This window comes from Plecotus auritus, assembly GCF_963455305.1.
Source record: "Plecotus auritus genome assembly, chromosome: 1".
In the NCBI taxonomy this organism is placed as follows: domain Eukaryota; kingdom Metazoa; phylum Chordata; class Mammalia; order Chiroptera; family Vespertilionidae; genus Plecotus; species Plecotus auritus.
The window spans coordinates 185,728,572-185,741,467 of record NC_137770.1 but is presented as its reverse complement, the minus strand read 5'-3'; the positions used below and the strand labels follow the sequence as shown (position 1 = coordinate 185,741,467).

Here is a 12,896-nt window from a genome sequence, read left to right as displayed (position 1 = left end):
ACTTATCACACTTAGATTGCCAGCTCCCGAATATTTTAAAAGGTGAAGGGCACACAGCTATCATTTAAAACTGTGCAGTTGTCTGTAGGTTGTATAGTGTTAAGGATATCACCAATGTTATATATTATATCAGAATGTTTTTGTAATTGACTCTTGCTGCTTATATTTTTAAAACATTGTATTTTATAAATGTTACTTAGAGGATAACTGAAGACATTCTATAGTTTTGTTTTCTTATTTAAGAAGTTGTGATATAATGCAAATTATAGGAAGCAAATATACAATAACATTTTATAATTTTTAAAAATTATATAAAAATTATATGCAATCCTTAAGTGGTCATAAAAGGAGAATTTTACATACAAGTTCTTAAAACAATTAAAATCCGGTTCTAAATATATTATGTGATAGCCCTAGCTGATTTGGCTCAGTGGATAGAGCATCGGCCTGTGGACTGAAGGGTCCCGGGTTTGATTCTGGTTGGGGTCACATGACAGGTTGTGGGCTCAATCCCCAGTGGGGGCATGCGGGAGGGAGGCAGCTGATCGATGATTCTCTCTCATCATTGATGTTTCTATCTCTCTCTTTCCCTCTCCCTTCCCCTCTGAAATCAATAAAAGTATATTTTAAATAAATAAATAAATAAATAAATAAATAAATAAATAAATACCTTATGTTGCTGGGGCTGATCAGCAGCCCCTGAACAGCAGATGAACAGATTACTCCACCACAGTTTCACTATGGGGGAGAGGCTAAGGGATGGCCTGGCTGAAGTGACCAGGCAGCCTCGATTGCCTGCCTCAGTAGGCTTTTATTGGACTTTTTATCTTTAGATGCAATCAGTAGGGTGAGTAATCTTGGGAGGACACATGCGTCTACATTGTCCTCTAGGCAAGGGCATTTTGGGATTAAGCATAAGGATTCCAGTAAACACCAGGGGTCTGCATATGCACAGACTTGTTTGGAAAAGTCAAGGAATAATTAGGGGCACCACCTTCAACACTCCCCTAAGTCTCCCCTAAGTCAGAATCCCGATAAACAGGGAAGGCGGCCTTCCACACACTTCGTTGTTATCAGAATGTCCTCCTTACAAACTTTCCAACCAAGTCTCTTGTGCTCCCCAGCATCTATACTAATAAAAGCCTAGGTGACCCTCACGCCCTCTCGTGACACCCTCATGTCATCACAAGATGGCTGCCCCTTGTCACAAGATGGTCACCACAAGATGGCCACCACAAGATGGCCGGCAGGGTAGGGCAGTTGTGGGTGATCAGGCCGGCAGAGGAGGGCAGTTAGGGGGTGAACAGGCCAGCAGGGGAGGACAGTTGGGGGTGACCAGGCCTGCAGGGGAGGGCACTTGGGGGTGAGATCAGGCCAGCAGGGGAGAGCAGTTTGGGCAGACCAGGCCAGCAGGTGAGGGCAGATGGAGGTAATCGAGCCTGCAGGAGAGGGCAGCTGGGGGCTATCAGGCCTGCAGGGGAGGGCAGTTGGGGGCAATCAGGCTGGCAGGCAAAAGCAGGCAGGTGAGTAGTTAGAAGCCAGCAATCCCAGATTGTGAGAGGGATGTCCAACTGCCAGGATCAGGCCTAAACCAGCAGTTGGACATCCCCAGATTGGAGAGGGTGCAGGCTGGGCTGAGGGACAACCCCCCGCAGTGCACAGATTTTTGTGCACCGGGCCTCTAGTTATGTAATAATGAAATAGGATGGTTTTATGGTGGAGTTAGGTTTTAAAACATTATTCAACTTTCCCACATCATATGGCTCTGAAATAAGACATTGGTATTTTTGTGATTTATTATCCTATTATTGACAGGAAAAGGACAGACAACAAATAGCATTGGAAATAAAGTTATTTAAAAAAATATAAATATAGTTTTTGGTCTTGTTTCTCTTTTCAAGAATCAGGAAAGAGTTATGAATGAATAGTGAACAAGCAGCTAACATTGTATGCCATAATATTTTTTTTGTTGTTTCAGATTTATATAAATTGATTCTAGAGTTTTCATAGTATTCATTTCTCTGATGACACTAACCATCTGTTTATTTATTATGCCCTCCTTTTTTTAAGACCAACTAAATTTATAATAGCTGCTTAAAAATGTTTCCTGCCAGTTCTAATATATGGGTCATCTCATAGTGTTTATGAGTTTTTTTTGTTTGTTTGTTTCTTCTTTTGCCTTAAATATTTGTCAGACATTGAAAATGTCTCATTTTTGAGAATCTGCATTTGATATTGCCTTTCTTTAAAGAAACAAACAAAAAAAGAGTGTTGTTCTAGCAGGCAGCTAATTTACAAATTGATCAGATTGATTTTTTGAAGCTTTTTTTAAAGTTAGGAAAGCTCATGTCTCCCAGCACTATGTGACTTCTGTGTCACTGGCAGATACTCCCTGTATCTGCATAAGCATAAAAACTACAGACTGTGACCAAGTTTAACATCCTGAAGCCAGCATAGTAGCAACTCATATAATTATTGCTGTTTTAATTTTGTGCTTTTGGCACCTGGAAATGTTTCTGTCTTCCCCTCCTGCACTGTAATATGTTTAGAAATAAATGTGGTTATAAGTAATCCGGTGTCTCTCTGTGTTTGCAACAGGAGATGGAGTGCAGGTAAGCTCAGTCCAATTTATTCCCACAGGTCTCCTCTAATTAATTTTTCTAGCTGCATCTGTGATAAGTGCTACAAAGAAAGACTTAGCATAGAGAAGAGGAACCTGTGTATGTTTGAAAGATAGGAATGCAAAGGAGTTTTCCCTGAAGAAGAAATATATTTTAAGGTGAGCTCTGAAGATGGGTAAGCAACACTTGTTCATGTAGCTAGAACGGCAGAAGCAAAGTTCCTGAGGCAGGGTGGAGCTTGGCACATTTCAGGGCCCGAATGAAGGCCAGTGAAATTAGGACTCAAAACGCAAGGAGACAGTTGTTATAAAATGTGATATGGTGAGGCAGGCAGTTGCTAGAATATGGAGGATCTTTGTGGCTATGCTAAGATATTTGGATTTTATTTTGCCTTCCCCCATATCTTCCATGTCCTCTACCCATCACTTAGGCAGTGTGAAATTCTCTTACATGTAAATTCATACCTAAATGTAGAATGTTAACAAGTTCTTTACAGCCACTGTACTACTGTGGAGGGATGGGTGCTGGTTCCATCCCTTCTAGAAATATAGCTAAATATACAACTTTAAAACAATTTAAGGTACAAGGTTTTTTCCCCTAAAATGATACTTTCAGATAAACAACATATTTTTTCATAGAAAATATGAGGAAAATAGATAGCTTATTCACTAATAGTCTTTTTGTAGTTCCTTTAATAAACAGTTTTTATTAAGTTATGGGATGCCAGTTTATTAATACCGATTTATACCTTGCGCTTGTCTTAGAATTATTCAAGCTGAGACTTAATTTACCATAACTAACCTGGCCCTTTTAAAAAATCTGCTTAATGAAATGTTTGAAGGCAGGTGTATGCAAATGCTCATTTCTTATGCTGGGCAAAACGAGATTACCTTTATTTTCCACCCCTTGGAAATCTTGTTCAGAAATCATAGCCACATTAAAAGGTGTAAATCTTTGAGATCCCTTTTGGCCATAGATATTTACTGTAGTGAAAGGTGTCAGTGCACTAGACAAGTAGTTCCTGTGATAGGTAAGAGCATCAATCCTTTGCAACTAGCATGATCTTGTATTTTGGCCATTGTATTGGGAAGTTCTCAAGTGATTTGAAGAGAACATGTGAATGGGAAAAATTTCTCACTATTAAAATGATAGTGATAGCAAGAACCAAGTGAGGAAAAATATGAAAATACTCTTTTATATCATTTCCTATTAATCACTCTATGTAAACTTGACTGTTTATTCAACTTCAATACACAATTATTCATTTGTGTGAAAAATAGAATTGCAGCAGAACCTTTTTAAATAGCTTGTTAGAAAATTCTCTTCACAAAAAGGGTAATGATGAAAGTACAGAGCCAACTCACCATAGGAGTGTAAGTTATATGTTTTAAGTAATGGCTCAAATTCTCAAGTTTCTCCAAGTTGAAACTTTCAAGAATACATTTAATGTAATGTTTATGAGTTTTGCTTTTAATCTTACTCAAAACCTTTGCCTTTTTTGTACTTGTGGACTGAGAAAGACCCATAAGTCTCAATCTGACGTTATCTAAATGTTACAGAATTTTAAAGACTTGGTCAGCATCATAAGCAAGGAAGCAAGTGTAAATATCACTGAACAATTCTACTGCAGATTCATGGAGTTAAAACAGAGAGGGTGAACTATATATAAATGAGTTCAGTGGCAATTACATTGTTTTTATTTGCAGTAGTTATGACGAGTAATGAACCACTGTTTCAGGCCTCAGTATCTTACTTTTTTTTTTTTTTTTGCCAAGATAAGGGACTCTCTTTTTCAATATAATGAACATTTATTCAGTTTCCTGAAACTGTAACAATTCAGAGAATTGGCAGAGAGAGCTATATATCCCAAAGTGCATAAGTGTATTATCTGGTGATTTTGCTAAGCAGAAGCAAGAAAGCACCTGAACCTAGCTGTACCCTCTGGGCTTATAAAGGATGTCTCTGCTAGAGGAAACCATGGCTCCACATGAGTTAGGTTTCTCCTTTTCTTGTCAACTAAAGGGCTGGATTTTATTTTTATGAGAATTTACTCAGAGACACTTGGGTAATTTGGCCCAATAAAAATCTATTTTTAAAAACATCAATGTTCAAAATATTTAACAACTGTAAACCCCAGGCATTAATCAATCAGAAAAACACTGACCATACACAGAACAGGATGGCCCTGCTGGCCAATGTAGCTCAGTAGCAGCCCTGTTTAACAGCCCAGTTTACTGCCTCAGCCTAAATAAGAATGGGTTGGATTACTATGATCTTGTTGCCAACTCTTTTTCATGTAGAAATAAAATGTTTCAAGATTAAAAAAAAATCATCTGAAAGAATATTATTTGTTATATTTTTTTTGGTATCAACTGATAAGAAATTAATAATTCTGGTGAACCTCTGGAGTTCAGAGGTTCCTATTAATCCCTGAAACTTCAACGACTGTTGCCGTGCTGGACACAAGGACACAATGTAGATGGCGTCCATCATTTTCAAAACATGCCATCATTCTGTCATGTTGGAATTAAGAATAGATCTAAAATTTTTAAGTGCAAATCAAATGGCACATTTTACCACCTGAATACATTGCTATATGTAGCCCATTCTTAACTGACATTGGCAGAGACCTTTGGATTTGTAAATGCTAAATTCTAATTCTCAGAACCTCAGTAAATTTCTTAAACTATTCAGCTAGTACAGTTTCTGAAAGCTTTGTCAGTCTTCACTGATAGTTAGATACACGATTGGACAGTTTCAAAGAAACATCAATCCAACTAAAAGAAATAATAAAATGTTAGCTATTTTTTTGTAAGATGGTGGGAAGTTTTGAACTATGGGAGGCAGCTCTATAATACATAGCAGTTCACCTTACAGAAAAAAAATTATATGTACAAGTGAGAGTTGTGTATATAGATTATTACAAAGAATTGTGTTTTCTTCAGTCACTCATTGTTGTATTTGTTTATTCATCTTCAATATACAGTCATTTACTGAGTCAACCTAATATGTTTCAGATACTAGACTAGTTCATGATGTAAACTTCATAAATTTTTGATAATTCTATTGTAACTAAAATACTATTACACATAATGTGACTTCTTGGGCTTGATTGAATTAACACACATGAAATAGATAGCACAGTACTTGGCCCACAGTCAGCTATCAAAAAATGTTAGCTATGACTTAAAAAAAATTATTTCATTATACATATAATGGAGGCCCAGTGCACGAAATTCGCTGCCGGCCGGGGCCTCCCTCCACACCTGCTTTGGCCTGGCGCTGCCTGCTCACCTGCTCCACCATCCCACTGCAGCCCCGCTTTCGTCGGGGCCCATTGGGACTGGCGGCATCTCCACTGCCACTGGCTGCCAGTGCAGCGTTGCCAACACCCGCCATGTTCTGCGCCACCCCCTGGTGGACAGCACATGTCTAACTCCCAGTCAGTCGAACTCTCACCCGTAGGACAGTTTGCATATTAGCCTTTTATTATATAGGACAAGAGGCCCAGTGCATGAATTTGTGCATGGGTGGGGTCCCTAGGCCTGGTCGATGATCGGCCAGGGGAGGGACCTTAGTAGGTTGGCCAGCTGGCCCAGGGAGGGACAGCGGGAGGTTGGCCCGCCGGGGGTGGGGGAGGGACCACGGGAGTTTAGCCAGTCACGGGAAGTTGGCTGTGGGAGCACACTGACCACCAGGGGGCAGCTCTTGCATTGAGCGTCTGCTCCCTGGTGGTCAGTGCATGTCATAGCGACTGGTGGTTTGGTTGTAAAGGTCACTTAGGCTTTTATATATGTAGATAATGGTGATAGTAATATTATTATAACCAATGAATGTACCTATGAAAACAAGTAAACATTTGAGTGTGATCCAAAAGTGTGTTTTCTTTACTAACTATTCAATACTTTGTAAACTAAATTACACTATTTACAAATAATGAAATTTGAACAAAATTAGCTGAGGATATAGTTTCTTATTTGCATCCTTGCCTGACCTTGGTGGCAAGTTCCAAGGCAAGTTTTACTGCTATTTTTTTTCTCAATTTAGGTAACTAAGTAAACTTGTCATATAATTTGATAAGTAATGTATACAAAAGGTATTGAATTAACTTTCCAATTAATTTTTAACATATTTTCAGAACACCTTTGTAAGAAATTTCTCTTTCAGTGATTTCTGTTGACTTTCCATATTTTTAAAAGAGTTTAACAAGTATAAACACACTGTTAGAATGAAATTCTAACCTAGGGGTAAAATCACTTCTTATAATGGTGGTTGTCATTAAATCTTTCCATTGTTGACCCTAAAAATAGAGCAGCCAGTTATTTTACCAGCAAAAAAAATGGGCTTATTCAGGAAAACAGAGAATTGCAATTTGGGACAAGCATTCTCTCGCAAAAACTATAGGCAATCCAGCCGAATAGGAGAGAGACATCACTTTATAAAGAAAAAGAAGGAAGCTGGGAGGGGGTGCTTTCCATGAAAGTCCACTGGAAAAAAAGTGAGAGTTCAGGGAGGTAATGGTTTCCAGCTGGCTGAGTTGCAAGGTTTTCCACCCCCCAGGCTTGTGGCTGGGCCAGGAGAAATCTTCCTTCCTGCTGCTGCAGTAGTTCAGACACTTCTTGATGGGAATGCAATGCACCTTTCTTCCTGTAGGGGTCTGTAATTGAGGCTTCTTCCTGTTGAGGTGTGCATTTGACATGGAGTGGTAGTATGTGAGAGTGCCTCCTTCTGGCTTCCCTAACTTAATTGAAAAAGAGATTTCCTTTATTCAGTCTGACTCCACTAAATATTCAATTGGCTCATTTCATAATTTTAACAAAAAGTCTCAGAATTCTCAAAGACTAATAGGAGGACATGTGAGGGTCACAAGGAAAAATTTTCTGGCTCACTGCTTACATTGATGGACAACTTGGAAAATACTGCTGTGAATATGCTACATTGTAATTGTCGTTTATTATTTTTCTTATTAGGAATCTTTCACTGAAGTTAACAAAAGACATTGATCAGGAAGCCAGGTGTTCACATATTAGCCGAATGCCCAGCAGTCCATCTGCAGATTGGCCCCTGCAAGGTGTGGAAGAAAATGGAGGCATAGATTCTCTGCCCTTCAGACTGATGCTACAGGACTGCACAGCCGTCAAGACACTATTATTAAAGATGAAGAGAGTTCTTCAAGAGGTAATGGTTTACTCTAAGAGTAAAGTCTTTCGGTGCTAATACACAGACAGACCTATGTGGTTAGTCCCCACTTCTGTCACGAATTAACTGCATGACACAGGGCAGGGATCAAGTGTTGGAAGCTCTGATCCAGACATAATCATCAGCCCTAAAATTTTAATATTCTGTGAAGGAATTTTAAAAAAATAATTGATACCAAGTAAAGAGAAATAGGCATCAGCTGCTATGCTTATATGCTATGATAAAGCTAATGAGACACATTAAATGTATTTCACTTTAAACATACTGAGGCCTTATTTATCTATATATACAAAAGCCAAGCGACCAGAACACCAGAATGACCAGTCTCTATGATATGCACTGAGGCCCACCAACCAGTCCAATCAGGGGGCAGCCCTCCCCCCGGCCGCCCCAGCTGGATCGGGGGCAGCACCAGCTGACCAATCTCCTGTGGCCCCTCTCCCAGCCGACCCGGCATCTGATTGGCCCCCTACCACGATCGGGGCAGGGCCAGCGGCCAACCACCTGTGGCCCCTCTCTCCTGTCAGCCTGGCCAGATTGGCCCCCACCAAGGTGGACCAGCTGGACCCCCACCCATGCACGAATTCGTGCACCAGGCCTCTAGTATAACAATAAAAATTTAGTCATTTAGTTGCAATAAAAATCAGTCTAATAAGATGTAATCTGAATCTTTGATTTTTTCCTGTTGAATATAGTTGCCCTCCTACATCCTGTGCTCATTTAGATGATAAGCTGCATAATGGAAAATGCATAATGCATTCTTTTACCTTTCTGTTCAGGAGTTAGCTATTCTTTAGATTCAAGTGTGTTATGGTTTTATTTTTATAATTACCCCAGTTATTTTCTTTCAGGGGTTTTTAAAAATATATACATTCAAATTCAAGACTACAGTCTGAGATTTCTGACTTCAAATGCAGTGGATTTTTGTTATATCCCATGATCAATCACTTGTTTCTCTCTATTGATAGGAGATACTAATAAATAGTGTGAAAAGAGAAATGAATCATATTGTGGTTAACTTTACAATGATGATCACTGATAATTGCTTTTCTAACACTGATAATAATAAGAAAGCTAGAAGCTACCACTAGAGGCCAGAATGCAATTAGGAAGAGAGAAGGATATTTAATGGAAATGATTCGACAGATTATTGAGGACATTCAGTCATGTGTTCTTTTCAGCCGTTAAAGCAAAAACTGGAAATCTCTACGTCTCATACCAGTGACTATGTAGCTGGGTGGTCTTAGAATATATGCAGTGGTGTGTAGGAATGCTGTGCTGATACGGGATCACTGTTCGCATTTCAGGAAGTTTATGAGCTGGCAGTTAAGCACAGGCATAAAAAATTAAATTACATGTATAACAAAAGAAATTATATTTTTAACAGCATAGTCAAAACTCAAAACTCATTTTCTAGTTATTGTACTATACTGTACTGTTAACTATACTTGTGAGCTTATTTATATCTATTGGATCTATTTGTAGAAATCCTATATATATATGGTACATATTTCCCAATTATAGATTCATTTAGGTCATTTTGGTAGCTTGAAATCAGCCATGTAGGAGCAATATGCCACAGAAGTCGGCAAACACTGTAAATTAGGGCTTTTAATTTTTGGTGAGCATTTTGTAAAATATTTACCGACACACTGCTCTCTGAATGAATATTGTTTCTGTATTGACAACATAAGCATTTGCTGCACTTGTGGAATCTCTCTGACATTTGGCTTAACATATAGTCTGAACCTCTTTGAACAAGGCAAACTGAATCATGGCAGTTGTATTAAAAGATATTAATCTGAAAGTCAGTAACATTCAACTATTCATCTTCTTACCTCTCTCTTTGGTCACATATTTTAATTTAGAAAATTTATACAAGTAAAGAGTAGTAGAAGAGTTGGCATCTGGAAGAGTCAGAAGGCTTTCTTAGGGTACTTAATTTTATAATTTAAAGCTATTTAGTGATATTCACCATAAAGTCAATGTTCAGAATACATTGAGGTTGTTTTTATACTTTTATCCATTTTATACTTGTCTGTTTTTCTTCATGAAAAAGTGTTTGAAGAAACTGAAGGGAATTGATTTTTAAAGCTGATGTACAATGAGCAATAATTACATCTATTTATTAAGCCTGTTCAGAGAGCAGGGAGTCTTAAATTCTTTATGGCCAACAAGAAAAGAAATATTGTGGTTAGTATAGTCAAGTGTTGTAGTAATAAGATATTCATAATAGATGTCTTTAAAGAAAATGGTTTATTGAAATTTTTTTAAACCAGGAATTTTCAAATGGCAATTCATATTTCTTTACTATATTTGAGTTTAATACCAACTATCATTTTAAATTAACAATACATTTTAATATAGAACAATAATGTTTATTCCTATTTTGTGGACTTATTTTTAAATTTATTTTTATTGTTGACACTATTTCAGATGTCCTCATTTCCTCCTCTCAGCCCTGCCGCCCACCCCTCACCGGGTCTTTACCACATTGCTGTCTGTGACCATGAGCGATGAACTTATTTTTTATTACCCCTAGTAGTCTGACTTTTGTATACAGATTATTTTTTAATTGTAGAAGAATTCAGTTATTTGATTTTTAAGATAAAAAAGTGATTACTGAGTTTAATATATCCCACTAGAAAATGCTCTTATTTCAAATTTTTCCTAATGGAGCTCAGGTGACATCTGAGATTTTAATTTTAAGGTGAGTCAAATGTGAATAATCTAAATGGAATCTCATACTCCTAATTTTGCCCTCCCCCCTTCTTCGAAGATCAGTTGCTATTATTAAAATGCATATAAGTATTCCCAACAACCCCAAACATCAACTCCTTTATTTAAAAACAAACAATAACAAAAACGAACTGACTTTGGTCCCATAGAAATTCTACTGTTATTTTATTCTTTACTAGCTATACTAATAAAAGGGTAATACACTAATTAGACAGGGTCAACTGGACATCTTCCGAACGTCCAACTTCCTTCTGGACAAAGCCACGTGGCGGGGGCTAAGGCAGAGACTGTTAGGGGCTATTAGTCTGACAGGGGAGCAATTAGGGAGCAACAAGGCTGGAAAGGAGGCAGTTGGGGGTGACTAAGCTAGCAGAGGGCAAGTTAGGGGGCGACCAGGCCAGCAGGGGTCCAATTAGGGGGTGACCAGGCCGGCAGGGGGGCAGTTAGGTGACGACCAGGCCGGCAAACAGAGGCAGTTAGGAGTGATCAGGCAGGCAGGCAGGCAAGCAGTTAGGAGCCAGCGGTCCCAGATTGTGAGAGGGATTTCCAACTGCTGGTTTAGGCCCCATCCAGGGATCGAGCCTAAACCAGCAGTCGGACATACCCTGTGGGGTCCCAGATTGGAAAGGGTGCAGGCAGGGCTGAGGGATACCCCCCTGTGCATGAATTTTGTGCACTGGGCCTCTAGTTCATGATAAAAAAAGTGACTATAGCAGATGAGAATTTTTTTCTTCTTTTGTTAATGTTTTATTTTTATTTTTTTAAAATTATATTTTATTGATTTCTTACAGAGAGGAAAGGGAGATGATAGATAGTTAGAAACATCGATGAGAGAGAAACATCAATCAGCTGCCTCCTGCACACCTCCCACTGGGGATGTGCCTGCAACCAAGGTACATGCCCTTGACTGGAATCGAACCCGGGACCCTTCAGTCCACAGGCCGATGCTCTATCCACTGAGCCAAAGCGGTCAGGGTTTTTATTAATGTTTTAAACATGATTCTATTATCTATAAAGTAGAGGATATCTACAGAGCTAGTTTCTGTTATCTTGTTTCTTTTTAGTTTGCACTTTTTTTTATAACCTAGTCTCAGAAGTAACATAACATCACTTTTGTAAAATTTATTTATTGGTGACAACAGCAACCTTGATTCAGCAGGGGAGGCACTTTATAGAGATCTGGCTAACAGGAGGTAGGGAACATTGTAGAACATCTGGAAGCTGGCTTCCACATTCTACCCGGTGGCCCCCAATGATGCATCTCTCACAATGCAAAGTACACTTACCCTCTCCTAAGGCCACCCAAAGAATCATTCCATTCCCAGGGGTGGGGAACCTTTTTTCTGCAAGGGCCATTTGGAGATATATATATCTACAATCATTTGTGGGCCATACAAAATTATCAACTTAAAAATTAGCCTGCTATATTTGGTCAAACATTTGATTAACTCACCCCTAATGCCTTGGCAGGGCCAGACCAAATGATTTCTCCAGCCTTATATGGCCCATGGGCCAGATAATCCCCACCTCTGCATTACAGCATCAGCTGAAAGTACAGAATCTTACCATGACTCAGGGGTCCTCAAACTGTGGCCCACGGGCCACATGCGGCCCACCGAGGACATTTATCCGGCCCGCCAGGTGCTGCTGCCTGTCCTGCTTAGCAGCCGACTCGTCCCGGGCCCACAGTGCGCATAGGAATTTGTTCATAGTTTTTTTTTAAAAAACTATAGTCCGGCCCTCCAACGGTCTGAGGGACAGTGAACTGGCCCCCTGTTTAAAAAGTTTGAGGACCCCTGAATCATGTGCAGGTGTATATGAGGCTTAAGTACAATGACTCAAGTATAGTCCTTCATTTGAAGACTGTGAATTAATGCATAGGTTAGCAGTTTCTTGATTAGGACTTAAAGCCTGAGAATAATTCTCCATGGCTTGTAATTCCTCCCTCTGTACTCTCAGTTCTACCCTCCTAGTCATTCTTTATTTTCATGTAAACTTAGCACATGATTACAGCTGAATAGTTTTTCATCCTTATTTGTGCTTGTAGACATAATCCAAAGGCCTCTTTTAACTTTGTACCTTCTTTTTCCACTTAAGTCTAAAGTACAGCATGTTTCTGTAAATCTAATTCACTTAAATTATTTTAGGATCTCTTGTGAACCTTATCAGGAATTCACTCTATCAGACAAAAGCCATACAGGAATTCACTCTATCAGACAAAAGCTATACCCACAAATATCTTCAAGATAAGTCCTCTTTAACTTGAAATAGCTGAGGGACAACCCTTTAAGATTTTATGATTTTAATTGTCTGTTGAGAGTATTTGTGAGACATAAT

At 38.9% G+C, this 12,896-nt stretch overlaps 1 protein-coding gene across 2 annotated transcripts in view; it reads left to right on the top strand.

Moving 5' to 3' along the window:
• CCSER1 (coiled-coil serine rich protein 1) overlaps window positions 1-12,896 on the top strand; it is a 1,252,026-nt gene that overhangs the window by 431,875 nt on the left and 807,255 nt on the right. For both annotated transcript variants that reach the window (XM_080677357.1, XM_080677358.1), the window contains exon 6: window positions 7,592-7,799. In XM_080677357.1, the coding sequence (XP_080533483.1) occupies window positions 7,592-7,799 (208 nt within the window). The remainder of the gene's footprint in view (window positions 1-7,591; window positions 7,800-12,896) is intronic.